Here is a 24,025-nt window from a genome sequence, read left to right on the forward strand (position 1 = left end):
AATATGACGTGTCGATTTGAGGGAGGCACAAAAAATGTGGGCAGCCGGCTGCGAGTGTGTACGTACGCTCACTTATCTTCGTGATAAAAGTTAACCACTCTCTATCATCCCATCTCTTCGATATCCAAGCCTCCCTCGGGCCTCTGAGCCCTGTTGATGGCTTTCGAATGTTCGAGAAGAAACCCTTACTAGCGCCACGTTGCATGGCGCGCGTGACAGCGCATGTGCGTCCTACCTAAGTTTCGATGCTTGCAGGTATGCGATCTAGGTGTCATGAAGCTTCTCAATCTTTATGTTTATGCAATAAATTCATTAACATTTCCTGGTGGTATCCACGCATGTCGCCAACACTGGCAAAGCAGAAAAGTAGCGAGATCTCCCTCATGTATAAATGCCCAAATCTCATTCTTCGTGATAAAAGTTAACCACCATCTATCATCCCATCTCTTCAATATCAGAGTCTAATTAGACTCCTCTCTCGGACCTCTGGACCCTGTAGATGGCTTCATGTTCGAGAAGAAACCCTTACCCAAGATCTAAGAATATAAGGTCTAACCACTTCCGACCGAATTTCGAGGGAGTTGGCGCAGCGGGCCCGTGAACGTCACCTGGCTGTTCAAAGTGGGGTTAGCGGGTCCTATAGCTGTCAGTTGAAGCTGGTCCGTCGTTCGAAAATGACGTCGCCTTCGCTCGCATTGCTCCACGCAATCAGTTATATTCTGACAAATATTATATAAAATATATATATAATATATAAAATATTATAGTTCCTGTCTATATATATGAATATATAATATATATATATAATATTATAGTTCCTGTCTTCCTTGGCGTTTCAGTTTTCTTCAGTGTATCACAAAGAGAAAATGGACTCAGCCAAATGACGTCAGAAGCTGCGCAGAAGAATGTAAACGGTCTGACCTGTATATTTAGACCTTGCCCTTACCAGCGTCACATTGGCGCGTGTGACAGCGCATGCGCGTCCTACCTAACTGCATTTCAAGTTTCGGTGCTTGCAGGTATGCGATCTACGTGTCATGAAGCTTCTCAATATTTATTTCTATGCAATAAATTCATTAACATTTCCTGGTGGTATCCACGCATGTCGCCAACACTGGCAAAGCAGAAAAGTAGCGAGATCTCCCTCGTGTATAAATGCCCAGAGGTTCTTCACCATTGTAAATAGTTTATAGCATATCTGCGCTCCCTTCCGTGATTTTACCCGGTCCCACACGATTGGTCTAATGGACAAATTATTCTAGACATTTAGTCTAAAACTAATGTCTAATAGAACAACTGGTTTAAAGACAACCAATCTTAGGTTGGGTTAGGTCGGTCCCAGACCATTTAGTATTTAGACTTTTATTGGTCGAGGTGGCATTACATCTGTTCGCATTGGAACAGTCGTACGTAACCCGACTTTACCTGCTTGGCTGATTGTTCGATTCATTGATAAATTTAGTAAACGTGTTTCAATTTTATTCTTTAATAATAAATATATATTTTAAATTTCTTAAGTAGATATGTAGATTGTTTTATTCGAGCCATAAATCAAAATGTACATCGCATACCAAATTAGAATTTGACTGCAGAACACGTTGGCTCTGTAGATAGCATACAAAAGTAGCACCAATTCTCGGACCGTCTTGTTCCAAGATACTGATCTAATATTACCATTCTATTGTTGGTTCTGGCGACCTTAGGCACTTGTTAGTATTTTCTCAACCTGAGGTGGCGCTTTTATCAAATTTTTCCCTATCGCCCGTCTATCCTGTAATGTTTAATATTCGTACACACCTCTTAATCTTAGCCCACCTGAGCCATATGTGACCAAATCAACAACCAGTCTTCCTTCTTTCCTTCAACAATCCCTATTCTACTTCTGTGGTTCTGGGCATATAGTATTGTGCACGTACGTAACGTGTTCTTGAATCCGGTTCAATCCGGATACCTCGTTTCCGTACGAGTGTGCGAGTGTCACGGTTTCAATGGATGGTAGACGACAGACTGGGTCGTGTGGATGGGGGTGGGCAGGGTTACATAGACACGAGGTACTCCATGTGGAGAATGGAATACTGCTGAGAACATTCACAAGTGTCATTGCATCAGTATTTCGTCGACAATACCCAGTGCCTCTATATTTTGCAACAACGTCGAACCGATGAAGGTGAAGAATATATATGAGAAAGATGGAAATAAAAGATTGTAGAAGTTAAGTGACCAATATATTTTTTTATTTATCAATCATAAGAGACTACGCGATTGGTCCATGGGTCAGTCCTAAAACTATCGCCTGTATACTGGGGGTGGGGGGAATGTCATTGGGGTAACCTGGAGTGACAGTGGGTGGTGCAATACCGAGGGCAAAATAGGTAGAGAAAATGCGTGGCATTTAGAACAAAGTCTGACGAACATACAGAGTAAATGTGTATATATTAATGGCAGAAAACTCATGACGACAGAGATCACAGAAATGACACGAGGTAACGTATGCACGAGTCAGCCAAGATTATGGGAAACTAGAACATTAAGTTCTAACAACGATATACAATATTTAGAAAATAAAAAATACAAGTAAAATCACTCCAAATTCGACGTTTAAAACACGAGAAACAGATAAAAATGTGCGGCGTTACAAAAATAGTAATAAGTGATCATATGATGAACGACAAGATCATGCGAAATATACAAGACAACGAGTAAAGACCGAGGCTTAGGACATCGAGTATGGTACAGATATGTAGGAAACTATCGCTGCAATTTAACATGAAGCACAAGCAAATTGTAACTAGATCAATAACGCCCGTCAAGCTAGATCTTAAAGGAGCATTTCCAGAAAATTATCGTTGACCTGGCACCATCGCCTGGCTTCCTGTAGCTCCTCCAAGATTACAGATATGGTAGTATACACTTCACTACCAAACCGACAACTTCATTTGTTTCGTTACACAAGCCTCTCAAATATGAAAACTGAAAAATGCAAATAATCTGTCTTATAAACAATAATACCATTAGTTTCCCCATTCGGGCGTTTGCAATACAATGAACACCGTTGATTCTATATCCATACCACAGCTTTCGATGTTCAACATTTGACATAAAATACATTTCCTTGTCTTAATTATTTGACGAGAACAAACATCTACAAAAGTCTTTAAACGAGTTCCAAAGCAGAGGATGTGACCCGGCAAGAAAGAGTTGCCGAGTCTCAGATGACCAAGGCCGTGAAGCCATGCATGTTCAGAGGTATGGAAGAAGGTCGCTTCTCCACACCTCAGCATGGAAGCCCTACATGTTACATTAATGCTGCCGACAGACTAGCTCCTGACAACCGGTAGTTGGCTCTCGTCAGTCAAGTCCCGAACATAACCCTGTCAGGTCGCATTTGTAACTCCCAGAAAACTGGGTTGACGTACTACAATTCACACTACGGTTCCAATGTATTCATACAACGTACTTCAGTGGAGTGTTTTACAGTGAAATAGTCATAATGACGAGAATACATGGAAAATTACACTATTTGGGACCATACCTTCCACCTCGAAGCGACGCCATCTCTGGACTAACAGTGGAAGAGTGTAAACAATCTCGTTCTCTCTTCGGTTTGGTGAGGAAACTCCCGTTTTCTTTGGTGCTCTATGACGTCATATGACATGATCATGTCTCATTGGCTATTTCAGCTTGTGGCGTTTCCATCCACCAATCAAGTTGCATTCGTTCGATAGGCCAAACTGAAGACGAAGGGTAAACAAACGTACCAAAATATAACTAATCTATCAAAAATCGAGAAAATAAGGAGGTGTTCAAGTGATCTGTGAAGCTGTGGAAAAGGAACAGTGTGTGACTGTGAAAATGCTTGGATTAGAAAGCCAACTTGTTGTGGGAGCTTACTCACTGGTAGCATGGTTTCTATTGTACCTGTTGATCGCACAGGTGCTTAAAGTATGGGCGCGGACTAAGAATTTACCATACTGCCATCGTGCTGCTTTATCAGAGAGCTTTATTTCTGGCGTGCAAGGTGCAGCATGCGGAATCATTGGTGTCATAACTGTGTATTCTTGCTGGCATGATGTGATGGGAGCTACTTTCCCAATTGCAGTTTCCTATTCCTCCATTGGTGTGGCCTACTTCATGTACGACTTATGGGCTATGTATACAACTCACGTAGCTCATCTTAAGGGCCAGCACAGCTTCGCCAGGCGTATTACATCGTACATACAGAAGCAGTCCCTAATGATAGGACACCACGTCGTGCTGGTCACTCTACTCTTCCCAGCACTTGTGTATAGATCACAAATGGGTCACTTCTTCATTGGGTGTTTCTACTGTTCAGAACTGTCTACACCTTTTGTCAATGGACGTGTCATCATCAGCAAACTCGGGTTTAAGTCTTCTAGAGTGTATATAATCAATGGACTCCTGATGATGGTAATGTTTGCAATGTGTCGTGTGGCTATGTTTCCGCTAATGTACTGTGTTTACCTAAGTCAACAAACCAAAGCGCCTTCTCATATTCAAGCACTCTTGAATATTCCTGCTCAGTGCCATGCTTGCTGTGCATTGGTCTTAGCACCGCAGGTATATTGGCTCACCTTAATGATAAAAGGAGCACTTTCCCTTGTGTTTAAGACAGACAGTGTGAAGATTGATTGATTACCAAGGATTTAGCTGTGGAACTTGTAGTCATGCAAAAAGACACAACCTTCAACTAATATGTGCCAATGTACTGTACCCACGGTACCAGTTACTGTGCCAGTTGATAATGCTAGTGTGGGGTAATCAAAGAGCCACCTTTGAATATGTGATATAACTGCTCATCACTTCAGTTTTTATATAAATTTTGCACAGACAAAGCTTTGGTTTAGCAATTGAAATGCTATTACCTACTCCAAACAAAACCAGGAAGTTCTAGAAAATTTAATGAAAGATATTGATATGAGATGTCATGTTACCAAAGTAAGGAGTGGTGTATCTTTGTCACAATTTTGTGGTGAATAGGGACTGAATAACAGTTGGTGTATGGCAAAATGTATTGGTGCCTGAAGTTTGCAGTTAATTTCTGTGATCTCTACTTAATTGCAACAACTTGTATGGAAATAGTTGATGAAGTACCTGGTTACGCCTTTGCATAAAGGTATTGGTTTAATGAATCTAGATTATTGATTATAGTGTACAGTTTTCTTTATTATAGAAATTGAAAGACGGGTTTGGGCAATTTTTTTACCTCTTGCCTCAATCTTTTCAGTCCAGAGATCATGCCTTGGCTGAATGGTGTATGTTCCATTAGCCAGAACATAATTTAAGAGTATACGGTACTACACTGAATGGGTTAATTGTGATAGTTTTCCTCACTTTAAGGCATCTCCCTATATCCACTAAGTTTATTGTTAGTGAAAAAATCCAAAGTTTATCCATGTATTTAAGGGGAGTATTACCATATGTATAGACTTTTATCATAATTCATAAGTTGACGAGGTCAACAAGATTTCCTTCAGAGTAGTATCTCCCTCTTCTCCCATTCAATTGATGAAATAAATTGGCATTTGCCATGATCAGTCAATTTAGTTATGCCTTTTTGAATAGTTAAAGTTACTAGTAGAATCCTATTTTTCATTTATCTGTGAGCCTTAGAGATTTATGGATTTTGTATTTGGAACTTATCAGTCTATGGGCTATAAAGGAAGAAAAAAAAGCTTTACTTTGCAATCTCAGTATGTACCGTATATATATACACACATGTATGTGTATATACATATATATATAATATACACCCAGATGCATATATAATAGCAATTGTTGCCTTCAATTTTGTATCTTACAGCCCCGCTGTGGCTGACAACAATCCTTGAGCCCATAGACTCCAGGAAGGAAGTTTGGATTTTTGTGCGTTGTGTTAGTATGGGAGTGTTACAATTGAAACAGTTGGAGGAAAGCAGTCACCAATTGTCAGCTACGTGAAAAATGTGGAGGAATGCAGTTGCAATTGAAGTTTTGGACTGCATTAAGTGTTGATAAATTTTGAAGATAAGTGGTAGGGAACTACTATGATTATCCAAGATGTCAATTTTGTTGGACTGGTACTAGCAGGTACCCAGTATTGGTCCTATACATATACTATCAATCCTCACTGAACATGACACGTTTATACTATTGGATGAAAGGGATGGGCAGCATGGCCACCACATGAGCAGCTGCAGGTCAGATATTCTGGGTGAGCATGACCTCCAGTTCTTTCCCTTTTAATCTGTCATTTGTAAAACAAGAAAATTGCTGTACATGACCCTCATGAACATGTCTTGCTCAGTGAGAATTATAATCTTTATCATATATTTTTTCCAAGACTGTATGCAGCAAGGCTTTGGAATACACCTTGCTTTGGTTGTCTTCTGGACCGATCTTACCATGCTACTTTACAACAGTATTCCCAGTTTGTTGTATCCAGGGTTGTACTGGGTTTACATTGAGTAAAAAAAAAAAAAAAATGAGGCAGCAATTACCAATTCTTTTCATTGTATTTTATTTTTCACTTGTTTTAACTAATCAAAACTACCCTTATTTATATCCATACACAAGTTAGTTTCATTTGACTACTACTAGGCCAGTATATCTCAACCCTTTCAGTCAAGTACATTGTAGTGTTAGTTATGGAAGATGCCAAAAGGTTGTATTCAGCTGATTGTCATACCTCCGCCTTGAACAAGACCTGGAGTAGTTTAGATCCAGTTTGAGCAGACTGCCTGAACTGAATAAAATAGGTATTTCCCACAACCAATTCTATATTGTGCCTTTCACTATTGATAGGGTTAGGCAGTTTATAACCCATGGGTATTCCAAAGACTACAACAGTACTATGGTGCTAACTTGCAAATATAATCCACAAAAATATTTTGTAATAATACCTCAGAATAAACTACATTGAGATAAACTAATGGTTTTATTTGGAAATAAAACAGTTGTTAAAATTGACATTTATTAGTGTGTGGTGGCTGGCAATAGACTAGCAGGAAACACAGGCAAACATTAAATCATCAGCAATTGTTGGATTACAGTAATTCTTGAAGCCGCTTCATTTTTGGTAGCTTGTCACAGCACTTACAATGATTTTATGAAAAATATGTCCTGTCTTTTCCATATACAAGTGCATCCAGTGTTACAAAATAAGTACGTCAAGACTAGGAACATTTATTCAATGAAAATTTTTTGTACCATGACTCAATGGACCATTTCACCTGTACACTGTAAGGAGTCACTGACAGGGGATTCTGCTGTGAAGATATATTGTAATACTCTGGTGCACACTTCACACTTGCAAATTAATGGACTTGTCACATACTTTATATATCTATATGGTATTTATATATATATACTTTTATTCATAGAGGAAAAACATATTTACACAAAGACAAAGTAGTGTATGTAAAGAATGAAGACATGAATTTAGTATATTCCAAGTACTGTGAAACTGCTTCTGAAAGATTCCTATTTTCTTAAATTAAAAGCACCAGTTATCCTGACAATGAAATGTTGCTAAAGCTGGGAAAAGAAAAATAGCCCATCATTTGTGCTCTACACTGGCACACTGAAATACAAAGGACATAGGACAGAGCCAAGGATGGGGGCTTCATACTGTGGTCTGTGTGTTCTACCAAAATATATATTAAGTGAAAAAGCTTATACCATTCATTTGTACATGTATACATATTTTACAGCAGGAGATCACTATCCTAATATTCAGTGGACTCTTGTGGCACTTGTGGGAAGGAACATGACGTGAACAACTGCTCCTCTTCTAGTCTGCACATTCACTTCACTAACACTGTTCATGTCCTCAATAAAACGTTATGCACGACTCTTCACGTGCTCCATACTTTCACTCAATGATTCCACTACATACAATCATTTAAAGTTTCCATTTTTACATAATCAATGTAAGTCACTCTCACTAAACCATCCAACCCTTTTGTTTTTGGTTTGGTGGGTAAGGCTTTTCATTTCTTTGAAGATTTCCAGGTTTGCTTAACTCTACAAATGAATGTCAAATCTTTATTGGAATGGAAAAATAGAAATATATGTTGTTTTTCTGTTCACTTTTTGCGAACACCATGAACTCTAAATCTGTAGACGCAAGTGTACAGCTGATTCCCGTGATTGTTGTTAATCTTGAGTTCAATCAAAGGATAAAAATCTGGATTTTCTTTCTGTACTGGGAAGTACTGTAGGGGGTCACCATACTGATCATATTCGTAAACACCAAGCTTTACTCCATCATCATTGATATTTTCCAGACCCCAAACCGAAATATCTTTTGGTGCCGAGTCAATGCTCCCAGATGGTGAGAGAGACTTGGGTATGTGTTCCAGAGAGAACCCAGTTGGTCTCACAGGTCCTGCTAGTCTAATAACAACGTATCCAAGAGAACCTTTGAAAGCCCAGCATTGACCAGGCATTCGATCTGGTTGAATGATATTCCTGGGGTTATTGTTAGAATACCAGTACACGGGGAATCCCAGGATATGTACTTCAGCTTGATTCACCTGAAATTATAATAACTTATCAAAAGGCCTCTTCTCTAAGTAGGGAATGGCGGAGTCAAACCACACATCCCACGTATTATGGGTATCTCATTCTCAGCAGTACAGTGGATGAAACAATGTGGTATAACATGAAATTTTGTAAATCCAAACCATAATTACCTGGTAGTTTTCTGTACATCGTGTGGAAACTATAGTTCCTCCAGCAGGTTCTAGAGCATGGTCCACCATTCCAGTGCGATCAGCATCATACTTCAAGAGAGCCTTCTTAACAATGAGTTCCACTTGGCTTTCATTTAGGCCTGCTCCTAGACCATGTGCAGCCAATCCTGCCAGGGTTATATTGCTGTTGCCATGCGACATGTTCACAGTTGTTGCAGCCATCCCATCACCACTTGTGCATCCAGTACCACATCCAATATTCTGTAAAAATTGAAAAATAAAACAGCCATTTAATAAAATTTTACAAACTTTTAAGACCATTTATCATAATAAGAAATAAACATATTCCAAAAGGTCATTTCCCCCTTATTTTGAGGACAGCAAAATCAAGGCATACTCCCACCTTAGATCAATCTAGCACCCATTCAGAAATGCATTTATTTTCTCTTCCATCTTACCTCACGTATGAAGGGTCATACTTATCCCATGCAACCCTGCTTTAGTGAAAGGCAAGGCAGCAAACATAGAGCAAGGCCCAACAGCTGAAGATGGTATTTTTACAACTACAACTTCCATTCATGGAGGGAGACATTGACTGATCTATGGAGCAGCCAACAACATCCCATTGAACTGCATCCTTTCCTCATCCATTTACAACCATTCTCTGCTCCTTCCTATTTTTTCTACTTTCTCTTCCTTCACCCTGTCCATCCACCTCATTCTTAGTCTTCCCCTAAAGTTCACTCTATTCACTTCTTATTCCCAACCCTAACACCTCTCCTAATGATTTTTTTTTTTTTTAATGGTACATACTTCCTTCTATCCCATATATCCATCACACTTTCTATGCCCATCATTCTTCATACATATCCAAATCTGTGAATGCTGAAGATATCTTTATCCTTTGGGGAAAGAGAGAAATATGTGTATATACATATATTGAGTGGGGAGTGTAACATGAGAGAGTATGTATGAGAAATAAATTGATGCAGCCCGAAGGGATTTCTCCCCATCTTATCCTTTTCTGCATGAGGGAATGGAGAGGGGGTCACCGATTTAATGAAACGGCTTTATTGTGGATGTGCTGTGTCTTGCAACACTGACCCAGGGCAGTGGACAAGACAGGATGACCTGTCGTCCAGGAGGTGTCAAGATATGATGGGAGGAAGAGGGTAGAGGGGAGTGGAGTAGGTAGGGGATGGAATGGGTGGGAGTGGCTTATATGCCTTTGTTTTTTTGGCTACCTCCCGTGTAAGGGGGAAAAAGCCTTTGGTGTATATATATATATATATGTGTGTATATCAACATATATATATATGTATATATTACAGGTGAAAAATGTAATCACACATTTGTCAATCACGTAGAAACCACCCTTTTCTGAATCATTCCTTCCTTCAACCAAGTTTCTTCCCAAAGACAAATTAAATTTGATTAATTATTACCCTAACACCATTAATAAAAAGGTGGTAAATGTCCACCAAAGGTTAAAAGAAGAGCAGAGCCAAGGGGTATATTCAATTCCATGTAAAGGTTGTAACTTAGTTTACATCGGACAGACTGGAAGGGATTTGAACACTAGGATGATAGAACATAAACATTCCATTAGATATGGACAAGAGAGCTCAGCTGTGTTCCAACATGTTAAGCAATTTAATCATTGTTTAGATTGGGACAAAGCTGAGCTTATTTATAAATCTAAATGTGAGTTCAGGAGAAAAATTATAGAATCTACCATTATTGAATATCAGCCCAATATGAATATTTCAAAGGGGCAATGGTCCCCAGATATAATGTCCGGACTTTTCATCTCTAACTTACTAAAAACACATTTACCTCCTGACCTCACATACGGAGCGAGCCGAGGGTAGAGACCTCATCCCATGTCCCCCCTTCTTATGTCAAGGTTGCTACTTAAGTAACACACTCTCTCTCTGAATTGTATCTACTGAAGAGGATTGCAGTTTGCAATCGAAATATATAGATTCCCCGTTTCCAGTCTTTTCTACTCCAACAGTGGTTTCTACGTGATATGTATATATATACACACATACAATACAGTGCTCAACAAAAAGTACCATCCATCTGGGGGTGAGGCAGACAGTACTTTTGTTGAATCTGGAAAGACCCATATAAGTGGCATGGTTTCATGCCAAAAATTCTGTCTACAGCAAACAAAAAAGGGACAGAGCTTATCAGTGAACCAAAAATTAATCACATCAGTCATTGTCTTGTTGGTGTGGAGGGAGGTTGTGTGCCATGACCTCCGTCCAGGGCCCCATCTTGAATCAGACATCTGAGCCAACCTGTGCTACTAACTTGGGATCCGAGTGCAGAAACCATAGTCCAGATAGATTACCTCAAGAAATCTGTCCAGCAAACAAAGAAAATTGCTTAAGGGTCAGAAGAGGCTCTTCCCTGGGTGGTGGCTTGGTGGTTCTCACCGAACAGTTCTGGTTTGTTTTCCTTCACTTGTCTGGCTCTCACACATGGATTAGTCTTTAGTTTATATTTCATAATAATTTTAGCCCAATCCTCAGTCTTTTTAGGTCTCCCAGACCTCTTAGCAACAGTAGGAGTCTGGATGCCTCCCTAGCATGTAAATCTGGCACTCCCAATGGCAGACAATATAAGTACACATGTCAACCTGTTCAGCAATTTCCTTTATTTGCTGGCCATATTTCTTGAGGCCATCTATTTGGGCTATGGTTTCTGCACTTAGATCCTTAGTATTGCTCATATTGATAACAAGGTGGTTCAAACAAGGTGGTCAAGTTTGAGAGGGGGTCCTGGGTGGAGGGGTTGTGGCACACAACTTCCCTATTCACCAACAAGACAAGGACTGACGTGATAAAATCTTCATTCACCTATAAACTCCACCCCTTTCTTGCTCGCTGTAGGCGGAAAGAATTTTTGGCATGAAATCATGTCACTTGTCTTTCCACATTTGACAAATGTACTGTGTGTGTGTATATATATGTGTATATATATATATATATATATATATACAGTAGAAGCCCGATTTAACGAACTAATTCAGCCAAGGTCCAGTCCGCTAAAGTGAATTTTCCGCTAAATTGGAGGGTGTTTTCGACCCCCTCTTTAGCGGAATTTTCCGCTAGCTTGAGCTTATTTCCGCTAACTCTGGTTCAGTATTTGACTCCCTATGTAGCGGAATTTTCTGCTATATTGTCATAGCTTCGTGTTTGGTTCTAGCGATCAATAGGACTGGGCAGTTGGTTTTTGGATAGTGAGCGTTATTTTTGTATTGTTGCAGAAAGCGTAGTTCATTGTTATAGAAGTGTTTTTCATGGTGATTACTCTGGCGTACTGATTTTGAATTTTCCCATCAACTTAATGCCTCATTTTTTTGTTTTACTATTATACTGTCTATTTCTACTTGAATATATTTCTGCTACAATTATACTTTACACATATACTGAATTATATATTATTGTATATATATATATATTATAGTATGTATATATATATATATATATATATATATATATATATTATAGTATGTATATATATATATATATATATATATATGGTAAAATTTTACTTTCGACCTTTGTTTGAATATAGCAATACAAAATTAAATAGTAATTTTGTAAATTAAGATGTATCAACGTAATATGCAATTTTGTGTGCGGAAATGAAAATAAAAATACATTGCTACAACAGATTTCTTAAGTAACGAAGTCGTGTACGACGAATGGTACGCCATGTTTGTTGTGGTAGATGCCGACGTCGGAGAAATGAAAGGACGATAAATTTGTCTAAAACAAAACTAAACTAACCTAACCTGTGTTTAAATCATTACCTGCAAATTAGATATCCGGCTGGTCCTCGTCGTCGTGAGAGACGTTGGCGGGCTTTTCAACCACTCTCTCAGCTTTTGTATGGCTATATTCCTCCAATGGTCTTAAGTAAAATTTTACCGGTTAGGTTAGGTTAGTTTAGTTTACTTTACTTTAGACAAATTTATCGTTCTTTCATTTCTCCGACGTCGGAATCTACCATAACAAACATGGCGTACCATTCGTAGTACACAACTTCATTACTTATGAAATCTGTTTTAGCAACTTTTTTTATTTTCATTTCCGCACACAAAATTGCATATTACGTTCATACATTTTAATTTACAAAATTACTATTTAATTTTGTATTGCTATATTCCAACAAAGGTCGAAAGTAAAATTTTACCATATATATATATATTTATATACCTCCAAAATACTAAATTATAAATTTTCCCTTGACTCCACCACCACAATCTGGTAACATTGGACTCCGAGACACGCATGTGGCCAGTTGACGGAAAATGCTCAACTTAGCGGACCGTTCCCGCTAAATGGAGCTATTTCTGTAGACGCGCGTCTGGCCAGCTAGCAGAAAATGGTCAACTTAGCGGACCATTTCCTCTAAGTTGAGCATTTTCGTTATTGCTATTTGCAGTTCGCTAATTTGAGCTTCCGCTAAATTGATATCCGTTAAATCGGGCTTCTACTGTATATATATATATATGGAGACACATGTACCAGAGGCTTTTTCCCCCTTACAAGGGAGGTAGAAAAAGAAGAATATATATATATATATATATATATATATATATATATATATGTATATATATATATATATATATATATATATATATATATATACACATACATACATACATATACCAAGGCTTTTTCCCCCTTCCAAGGGAGGTAGCCAAAAAGGGAAAGGCATAAAAACACTCCCACCCATTTCATCCCTAAATACACTCCACACCCCTCCCACCCTCCCTCTCATCTGAGCACCTCCTGGATGACGGGTCATCCCTGCACCCTGCCCACCGCCCTGGGTCAGAATATATATATATAAATATTTGATGCTCAGATGAGAGGGAGGGTGGGAGGGGTGTGGAGTGTATTTAGGGATGTAATGGGTGGGAGTGTTTTTATGCCTTTCCCTTTTTGGCTACCTCCCTTGAAAGGGGGAAAAATCCTTGGTATATGTATGTATGTATGTATAAATAAATCACCCCTCTCCCTCCCTCTTATTTTGGCTCTTGGATGATGGCTTATCCCTGCATCTTGCCCACTGCCCTGGGAGGTGAGCCAGTTGTTTGCTGACAACACTGCACTTATAACAGGGTCAGAGGAAGGATTACGGCAGTGACAGAGTTGGTAGGTGTGCAATAGGAGAGGGTTGAAGCTAAATGTAAGGAGATGAGACATACAAGGGGAGAGGGTGGAAGCGAGTTTGAAGTAAGTTTTATGGGAGACAAGCTGGAGGAAATTGTGATATATCCTTCATTAATCACCCTTATTTTGCAGGACATGACAGAAACCTATGAACACAACTAGATTTCAATGGGAGCTCCAGCACGAATATTGCATCAAACATTACTACAAGACAGGCTTGTTCAAGAAAGTGGATCAGTTTGAATGTGAAAACCCCCCTCCAAAAGCAGAATTTAGGACTGGTTGGACCACTTTGAGAACTATAGGACAGTGCCTCAATACAGCCAATGACAACTGTTCAAGGCATTCAGGACACCCCACGAAGCATACAGCCAAGCTGGTTGAGAGCATGAGAAAGTCAGTTCAACAGAGTCCAGAATGCTCTATGAGCAAGCAAAGTCAGTTCCTTGGTATATCCTGTGAGACTTGTAGAAGAGTGCTTGTAATGGATATAAAGGCTTACCCATACAGAGTACAGACAAAGCAGAGAAAGGTTATGGCAGTCAAGATACTGGAGAAGATCCAGGAGACCCCAACTTTCCTTAACCTCCTTTGGACCTCAGATGAAACTCACTTCCATCTTGAAGGAAAGGTAAACTCAAAGACAAATGTCTTCTGGGGGACCTACAGACCCAATGAGGTAGCCACCAAGCCCCTACTGTCCCTTAAGTGCATGGTATGGAGTCCAATTTCAGCCAGAGGCATCGTTGTACTATTCTTCATTGAGGAATCTGGCACGAGTGACAGTCACCAAGGAGTGGTATGTTGAGGTCCTCAAAACCTCCAAGAGTGAGCTGCAGACGCTGTACCCACCGCTTATGGGGAAGTTCTGGTTCCAGCAAGATGGAGCAAGCTCTCACAGCTCAAACCTGTCCTGAGATTTGCTGAAAGAGAACACTGGTGGCTGTGATCAGTCTCAAGACTGATTTTGAGTACGCACACTAGGCTGGATAGTGAGAAATGAGGAGGTGAGGAGAATGGGTGTGGAAAGGGAGTTGGGAGATAGGGTGGATGAAAGAGTATTGGGATGGTTTGGACACGTGGAAAGAATGAATGAAGAAAGACTAATAAAAGAGGTATGTAACTTACAGCCCAGAACTTAGCCCCCCAGATTTCTTTTTCTGGGGCTACCCTAAAGACAGTGTGTGCGTAGGGAGATCCAGGACCTTCATAGAACTCTAGGAAGCTATCAGGGAGGAGATCAGAGCCATTCCTCAATTGGTTTTTGAGGGTGTCAGACAAAATCCATTTCCACCCTTTCCATCCCCACACACTCCACTCTCATTCACCTCCCTTCCTCCCTCTTATTTTGGCTCCTCCTGGATGATGGGTCATCCCTGCATTTGACCCACTGCCCTAAGTCAGATGCAATGTTGCAAGACACTTCATTTAATCGGCAACCCCCTCTCTCCATCCCCTGATGCAGAAAAAGAGATGGAGGAGAAATCCCTTCAGGCTGCATCAAAATATTCACACATCCTCCTTCACTCCCCCATCCTCCACCCACTCCCATGTATCACAGCATTATCCATACTTAACCATTCTCCACTCATCCCTATTTTGTCTTCTCTTTTCCTTCCTTAACAGACATTCCCCTTTCCCAATGCATCTTTTACCCCATCTATCCATCTCACCCTTGGTCGCCCATCATGTTCACTCCTTCCACACCTCTTTTATTAATCTTTCTTCATTCATTCTTTCCATGTGTTCAAACCATCACAATGCTCTAGAATAAAGATGAAATATCCAAAGACTTTCATGTTTTGATATGATGTTTTAAAGACAATAAACTAATCATCACCACATTTTCATTCAATTCTTGCAGACAACCCCCCCTTTGGGTGTGTGTGTGTGTGTCACCCTGTAGGACATACAATGTTTGTGCAGACACTTCCTCCATGAACCTTACCCATTCTTCCTCTATCCCTCACTACATTACGAAGAACATACTAACACAAGACCTTTTGGTCCATAACTAGGTCAAATGCTAAGAATATAGTTAAACAAAATGAATAAACAATTGAACCACACAATTACCAGGAATTGCAGAATATTGCTTAGGTGTTTATCTAAATGAGTCTTAAAACTTCAAATTGTGCTCCATTGCACTGCCTCTGCAAGAAGCTATTCATTGTCTACACATTTGGTAAAACTGTTTCAACCCAATTCCAATTTAAATCTATGTCCTGACAGCTTGACACAATTATTTCTCATCTGATTTGTATTCATTGTGAAAATTTCATCAGTTCCGATGTTCTCAATTCTCTTTAAATTCTTGAAGACCTGTATCACGTCACCCTCGAGTCTATATATATATATATATATATATATATATATATCTTTAGGTGGTTTTTGTATTATTACAGTAATTTGTGATATTTGAAATAAGTTTTGTAAGTTGCCAGTAAATTTTTTCCAATCTGTCAATGTCTCTAATGAGATTTGGAGACCATATAGACACAGCATACACCAAATGTAGACAGCCTAATGAGCTATATAGTTGGTTGACAACAGATGTACCTTTGAAATCAAAAGATGGTGCACTTAGTCCTAGAATCTTATTTGCTTTCTCTAAGGCAAAAAAACATCTCTCAACTTCACCTGGTATTCTTTCTCTTTTTCATTTAATTTGGCAATCTTCAGGACCTCTAGCTCCCTCACTTTCTTCCTTCTCATAATACATTCATTTACCAAAAGGTCTTTTTTTCCATATAACAGGGTTCAACCAATCAAAGAATTCACTCACCCTACACCCATCCAAAAATCATCCCCAGTCCCTCCTGTCTCAGCATCAGACGATGGGTCATCTGTGTCCTACCACACAGTTTGGGTCAAAAGCATGATGCAGCATTTGCACAGCAAGGTCAAAGAGTCAGAGCTGGTTTACCCCCATTGCTTCATCACATGGGACCCCCCCCCCTTTCATCCACTTGAGTAATATATGGTGTTGGGAATATCATCTTTTAAGGTGCATCTTTTCCTCATCCAATTATACCCACTTTCCATTCATTCCTTTGGATTCTCTTTCTTGCATCAAATACCTCCTTCACCTTATCCATCAAAGCCATTCTGGCCCTGAAGTAAAAGTATATACCCACACATAATACCTTGTTTGCAGCTACAGCCTCTGCTATAGCAGCTGCTATTGTTGTATTCACAGCTGATGAAACTGCTTCTGCTACTGCCAGAGTTACTGCATTTGGAACAGCAACAGCCACTGCTTCTTCAACCTTCTCAGGAACAGCTTCACTCACAGACTCTTCAAACCTTGATGAAATCATCACTGGTAATGTAGCAATCACAGCATCTTGAACAGCATTTTCTACTTTCTTCTCAACTGCAACATTCACTTGCTCTGGTAATGCATTGGCTACGGATTCTGAGACCTTATCGGCAATCATTGCAGGAAGAATTGCCAAGACGCTATCAGGTATAGTTGCAGTTTTTTCATCCACTGATGTGTGAACAGCTTCATCCACTGAGACTCTGACAAGATGCTCGATATGTTCCACACTAAATACTGCCTGACTTTCAATATTATTTTTCAAATCCTTTGCCAAACTCTCTTTGGCTAAATCCATTTCAGCATGTACAAGTTCCTTCACCTGCTCATTTATTTTTTGTGTAGCTTCCTCATTTTGAAGATCCAACATGCTCTGATGAAGCTTAAGCTGTTCTCTTAGCTCTTCCATGACTGTATTCATAATAACCACTGTAGTCTGTTGCTGAGCTTCCTGCAGGGCTGCAGAGGCACTCTCACTGGCATCTGCATGACAAAAAGTAATAATTAGAACAAACTAGCTCTTTGTATGAATGCAATTATTAGACTGATTAGTCAAAGGCACATACCTACTCCCACCCATCCCACTCCTCTCCACCACCCTTTCCTCCCTCTCATCTTAGCTCCTCATGGATGACAGGTCATCCCTGTATCCCACCCACTGCCCTGGGTCAAAAGCAATGTAGAAAGACAGTACAGCAAGATTGCTTCACCAAACAAATATGTCTCCTTACCTGCACTGGTTTGAACTTGCATCGATGCAACCAAGGAGCTGAGTCTTGTCTCTAGGTCATCCTTTGCAACAAAGTAACTTCTTAACCATGCACTTATTTCACCAGCATTCCAACTCTTGGAAATTATGGGCTCTCCTTCAGCTTCTGCTGTCTGACCCTGACTGTTTGAGAAACCAAAAATGTCACCAAGAAGGAGGGAGACATGCTTTTCCACATCTGCCAGAGTCAGTCGCGCATCCTTACAACAGCCAAGAACATCCCCAGCAAGAAGGTGGTGGTCATCCTGAGAAGAAAATGTGAATAACAATTTACTGCACACACACAATTAAAGCATGCATCAATCCATCTACCCCCATATGAAGAGAAAAGGGTAATTAATATATACATACATATACCAAAAAGCCTTTTCCCTTTTATAAAGGGAAGTGGTCCAGCCATGGAATGTAGCACCCACCCTTCACCCATTCCACACTCATTTGCTATCCTTTTTATCTTAGTTCTTTGTGGATGAAGGCTCCCTGCTTGGATCAGAAGCAACACAGCACCTTCATATCAGGGCCTAAAACCCCAAGCTAATTTACTCAGATTACTTCATTATGTACATACATATGTATACTTCATTATGTGGGTGCTCGCTGGCCCAGCTAGTTAGGGCATTAATACTTTCAGACCCTGCTTGGGGGCGAATTAAACTAATAAACTAAAGGCATGGTTCATTAAATTCCATGATACAAAGTCTACTATAAGGGGCACCATCCAAGTCTCCCAATAGGAGGAGTTTGTGACATTAAACCAAATCATCACTTTATTATATGATGACCCTCCCTCATCCACTCCAAAATTTACAGAACAGATTCACTACCTCTCTCTATTCACATTTATCCCTTGCCCTCTTCCTTCCCTGCTTGACAGACACCCTTGTACCCAAGGGCCCTTTCACTCCATCCCTCTCCCCCACTGTTGGGGCACAGGAATAATACATCATCCATAAGGAGCTGAGGACAATGAATGAGGTTTTTAAAGGGAATAGGATGGGCGTACTTGGCCACCATAAGTGGGTAAGGGCTATGTGGCCACCTCTCTTACAAAGGGAAAAATCTTTTTGGTATATTCATGTCTATACATACATATACCAAAGGCTTTCCCCCCCTTAAAGTCCACTCCCACCCCATTCATCCCCCTCCCTCCCTCTTATCTTGGTTCCTCCTGAATGACAGGTCATCCCTGCAACTCACCCACTGCCCTGGGTCAGAAGCAGTGTTGCAAGATACAGCACATCCAGAACAAGGCCACTTCATTAAATCAGTGACCCTGTCTCTTCATCCCCTCATGCAAATAAAAATGAGACGATGGAGAAATCCCTTTGGGCTGTGTCATATCATATTTAAAACATACACCCCCCCCCCCATCACTGCATCTCGCCCACTGTCCTGGGTCAGAAGCAGTGTCACAAGACACAGCACATCCACAGCAAGGCTGCTTCATTAAATCAGCAACCCCCACCCCCTCCATTCCCTCACACAGAAAAGAAGAAGATGGGGAGAAATCCCTTTGGGCTGCGTCAAATTATTTCTTACACATACTCCCTCAACCCCCATCCCCCACCCATTCCACCTCATGCATCACAGCATCATCCAATAACTAAATAAGCAACTTGAATTTACATACATATATATATACCAAGGCTTTTTCCCCCTTACTAGGGAGGTAGCCAAAAAGGAAAAGGCATAAAATCATTCCCACCCATTCCATCCCTGAATACACTCCACACCCCTCCCATCTTAGCACCTCCTAGATGACGGGTCATCCCTGCACCTTGTCCACTGCCCTGGGTCAGAAGCAGTGTTGCAAGACACAGCACATCCACAGCAAGGCCGCTTAATTAAATCAGCAACCCTCCCATCTCTGTCCCCCCATATAAAGGAGAAGACGGGGAGAAATCCCTTCGGGCTGCGTCAAAATTTTGCTCACACACACTACCTCACCCCCCATTCCCCCGTCCATTCCACCTCATGCATCACAACATCTTCCATATACAACCATTCTCCATTCACCCCTGTCTTCTGTCCTCTCCCGTCCTTCTTCAACAGACATTCCCCTCTTCCCCAAAGCCCCCTTCACCCCATCCATCCATCTCATCCTAGGACGTCCCCTCATGTTCACTCCCTCCACATCTGCCTTCCATACCTCCTTTACTAGTCTTTCTTCACTCATTCTTTCCATGTGTCCAAACCATCCTAATACTCTTTCATCAACCCTATCTCCCAACTCCCTTTCCACCCCTGTTCTCCTCCTCACCTCCTCATTTCTCACTCTATCTAGCCTATCACTCTAACTTGAACTTCATCAGCAATATTCTCCAATCATTACCTGTACATACATACATATACCAAAGGAGGTAGCCAAAAAACATAGGGATAAAAACCACTCCCACCCATTTCATCCCTAAAACACTCCACTCCCCTCCACCCTCTTCCCCCCCCTTTTATTTTGGCACCTCCTGGATGACGGGTCATCCCTGTATCTTGTCCATAGCAAGGCTGCTTCATTAAATCGGCAACCCCCTCATGCAGAAAAGGAGAAGACGGGGAGAAATCCCTTAGGGCTGCATCATATTTTTCTCACACATACTACCTCACCCCCATCCCCCACCCATTCCACCTCATGCATCTTATTATCATCCATATACAGCTTCTCCATTCACCTGTCTTCTGTCCTCTCTCATCCTTCCTCAACAGACTTCCTCTCTTCCCCAAAGCCCCTTTTACCTCATCCATCTCATCCTAGGTCGTCCCCTCATGTTCATTCCTTCCACACTTCTTTTACTAGTCTTTCTTCACTCATTCTTTCCATGTGTCCAAACCATCCCAATACTCTTTCAACCACCCTATCTTCCAACTCCCTTTCCCACCCCCATTCTCCTTCTCATTTCTCACTCTATCCAGCCTAGTAACCCCTATCATACTTCTCAAACACATTCTAACTCCTTCTCTCTTATGTTCCATGTTTCTGCTCCATACAGTGCTGTCAGCACAATGACTCCTTCATACAATCTCCTCTTAGCATCCATTCCCAAATGTCTATTCCTAATTACACTTTTTGATCCACCAAGGCATTTACTCGCTTCTCTCAATCTACACTTTACCTCCACTCCTCCCTTTCTTGCCATATTCACACCCAAGTATCTAAAACTATCCACTTCCTCCAGTCTCTCTCCCTTAATACTCACTTCCAGCCTGCTGCCACTTTCACCCCTTGTACATCTCATCACCTTACTTTTACCCACATTTATCTTCAACTTCCTTCTTTCACACACTCCCAAACTCTGTCACTAACTTCCTCAATCCCTCCTCTGATCCTGCTACAAGTGCAGTGTCGTCCACAAACAACAGCTGGCTCACCTCCCACTTTTCTCCATTTTCTTTAACCATCTCCAATCCCTGACCCACCACCCTTGCATTTACCTCTTACACCACCCCATCCAAGTATAAATTGAACAGCCAGGGCGACATAACACATCCCTGATGAAATCCCACCTTTACCTCGAACCACTCACTCTCTCCATTTCTAATCCTGGCACACACTCTACTACTCTCGTAAAAACTCTTGACTGATCCTAAAAGCTTTCCGCCTATCCTGTATATATGTAAAACCTCCCATAGTGCCTGCCTGTCTACCCTGTCATAAGCCTTTTCCAGATCCATTAAAGCCCAAAAACCATCCTTACCTTTTCCTATAGCTTTCTCACATATGTCTTACCATAAAAATCTGATCTATGCAAACTCTACCTGTCCTAAACCCACACTGTTACTCACCAATTACTCCCTCTGTTCCTCTCCTAATCCTCTCAATCAAGATCCTCCCATAAGCCTTCCCAACTACACTCAACAAGCTAATCCCTCTGAAACTACTACACTCACACTTGTCCCCTTTTCCCTTGTAAAATGGAATTATACAATTACTCCTCCAGTCCTCTGGAGGTGTGCCTGTCAATTTATTATTATCTACTATTTAACTGTTTATCATCTAACTATACCTATGCATTTATTTGATTTATTATTTACATTATTATTGTTATTATTTATTCATATATTTGTTTATCATTATTATGATTTTTTTCCGCATCCAACCTAGATATGGACCAAAAGGTCTCCTGTCGGCATGCTCTGCCTTTGTAATTCTTTGTAACAAACATTAAATAACCTCACCAGCCAGTCCACCATCAGTGTACCTCCTTTTTTCAGGCATTCTGCATGACATCCATACAGACCAGGTGCCTTACCTGCTCTCATCATCTTAACAACTGCCTTCACTTCATCCTTCCTTATTTCTCCTCCATTTTTCTCACTCATCACTGTCATTTTCTTAGCACTTCCCACTGCAACTATCTTTCCCTCCCTGTCCTTCTTCACATTTAACAACTCCCTAAAATACTCTGCCCATCTTCCTCTCACTGCCTTCTCTCCCACTATCATCCCTCCATCTGCATCTTTTCTTCTCTACTTGATTTACCTCCTCTTCCTCTCTTAATTCCTTTCCAAAACATCTTATTACTTTCAAAATTTTCTGTCCTACTCTTATCCCATTTCACATCTGCACATCCTCTTTGCCTCCTTTATCTTGTGCTTTATTTCTCTTCTTTTTTCTTTGTACCTCTCATATGACTCCCTCGTCCTATTTTGTAACCAATCTGTGAAAGCTCGCTTCTTCTCTTCTACAACCTTTTTCACTTCCTCATCCCACCACTCACTAACCTTCCTTCTATTTCCTCCCATCCTTCTTGTTCCACACACTATCTTTGCACACCTTGTTACTCCCTCCTTGAACTATCATTACCTGTAGTTTGTTTAGTTGTTCTTGGAGTTGTCCAATGTTGAGTTTAAGAGTTGAAAGTTGTTCCTCATATTCCTTCCTTTGTGCCACACTTGTAGTTTTGTCTGATGCCACAGAGAGTTCCATATCACGTAATGATTTCCCCAACTATGATCAAGGAAGAAATAAAATGGGTAAGTACAAACAATATTTAAGTAGTCTTACGTGGAATAATGTACATACATACATATACCAAAGGCTTTTCCCCCCTACACTAGCCAAAAAGAAAAAGGCATAGAAACCACTCCCACCCATTCCATTTCCTATATATTCCACTCCCCTCCCTCTCTCCCATCTTGGCACCTCCTGGATGACGGGTCATCCCTGCATCCTGTCCACTGCAGGGATGACCCGTCATCAGTAATATAGGAAATAGAAAAATAAAATGCACCGAGCAGGGAAGGGAGAAGTCAGGAGACAGGGGTGAGTAGAGAATGGTTGTGTATAGATGACACTGTGATGCAGGGAAGGGGGTTAGAGAGTGGTTATGTGTGAATGATATTTTGATGCAGCCTGAATTTATTGTGGGGAAAGGCCCTTAGTATATATACAAAAACAATGAATCCCCTAGTAAATATTTTCAACCTCTATGCCAAGTGAAGTGGCTAGAGATGCGAATATGACTTGACTGTGGAGTTGAGTATTATGTGCTTGTGTGCTGGGGGCTGGCCTGTTTGCTTCCTAGCCTTCCATTCCCCACAACTGTATGCTTGATATAATACATGGGTTGTACTCCTACTGACCCCAAGCCAACTATGATGTTATGGACTGATGGCATAATAATCATTGTTGTCAAAAGTTTCATTGACAGGACCTGCAGCCCCACTGATCTCTTTAGGAAATTTATTTTAAGTTGTGTCTATTGTTATTCAAAGAATCCATTGCCTCAGTTTCTCTTGCAGTAGATTCAAGGTTCCCACTTAGCTGGCAATGACCCAATTGGCCCACAACACACTCATAGAGGAGATATTTTGATGTTTGGGTAAGGCAAGAGTAGATTAGTGAAAGATGAGGTGTTCTGCATATTCTATGTGGTGGCCTGAACACAGTTGTGTCTGTGAGGTTCTTGATAATCTTGGGAGGGATTTCTTGGATGGGCTGATGTCTGGGGAGTGGAGTACACAATTCCTGTCTTCAGATATTACTAAATATGCACATATGGAATCCTGTCTTTCAAAATATTTTGCTACACATTAAACAACAGTTAAATAC

The 24,025-nt window shown here is 40.6% G+C and overlaps 3 protein-coding genes across 12 annotated transcripts in view; 1 reads left to right on the forward strand and 2 right to left on the reverse strand.

The window, feature by feature from the left end:
• The window catches only part of Dip-B (Dipeptidase B), a 30,472-nt gene extending 26,803 nt beyond the window's left edge, over positions 1 to 3,669 (reverse strand). Inside the window, exon 1 of the mRNA XM_076192361.1 lies at positions 3,533 to 3,669. Within this exon, the coding sequence (XP_076048476.1) occupies positions 3,533 to 3,555 (23 nt within the window). The 5' untranslated portion in view covers positions 3,556 to 3,669. The remainder of the gene's footprint in view (positions 1 to 3,532) is intronic.
• Positions 3,670 to 3,824: 155 nt separating this feature from the next.
• LOC143029617 (TLC domain-containing protein 3A) lies at positions 3,825 to 7,958 on the forward strand. Its single transcript, XM_076192363.1, has one exon. The coding sequence runs from the start codon at positions 3,853 to 3,855 to the stop codon at positions 4,651 to 4,653; it is 801 nt and encodes a 266-aa protein (XP_076048478.1). The 5' UTR covers positions 3,825 to 3,852; the 3' UTR covers positions 4,654 to 7,958.
• Positions 6,954 to 24,025, reverse strand: part of LOC143029613 (uncharacterized) — a 163,145-nt gene continuing 146,073 nt past the window's right edge. For all 10 annotated transcript variants that reach the window (XM_076192351.1, XM_076192352.1, XM_076192350.1 and 7 more), the window contains 5 exons: positions 22,778 to 22,921; positions 17,942 to 18,224; positions 17,035 to 17,693; positions 8,694 to 8,954; positions 6,954 to 8,534 (listed from right to left, as the gene is read on the reverse strand). In XM_076192351.1, the coding sequence (XP_076048466.1) occupies positions 8,085 to 8,534; positions 8,694 to 8,954; positions 17,035 to 17,693; positions 17,942 to 18,224; positions 22,778 to 22,921 (1,797 nt within the window). In that variant the 3' untranslated portion in view covers positions 6,954 to 8,084. The remainder of the gene's footprint in view (positions 8,535 to 8,693; positions 8,955 to 17,034; positions 17,694 to 17,941; positions 18,225 to 22,777; positions 22,922 to 24,025) is intronic.

The sequence above is a fragment of the Oratosquilla oratoria genome, chromosome 11 (assembly GCF_046742065.1).
Source record: "Oratosquilla oratoria isolate Oo_2021 chromosome 11, ASM4674206v1, whole genome shotgun sequence".
Classification (NCBI taxonomy): Eukaryota; Metazoa; Arthropoda; class Malacostraca; order Stomatopoda; family Squillidae; genus Oratosquilla; species Oratosquilla oratoria.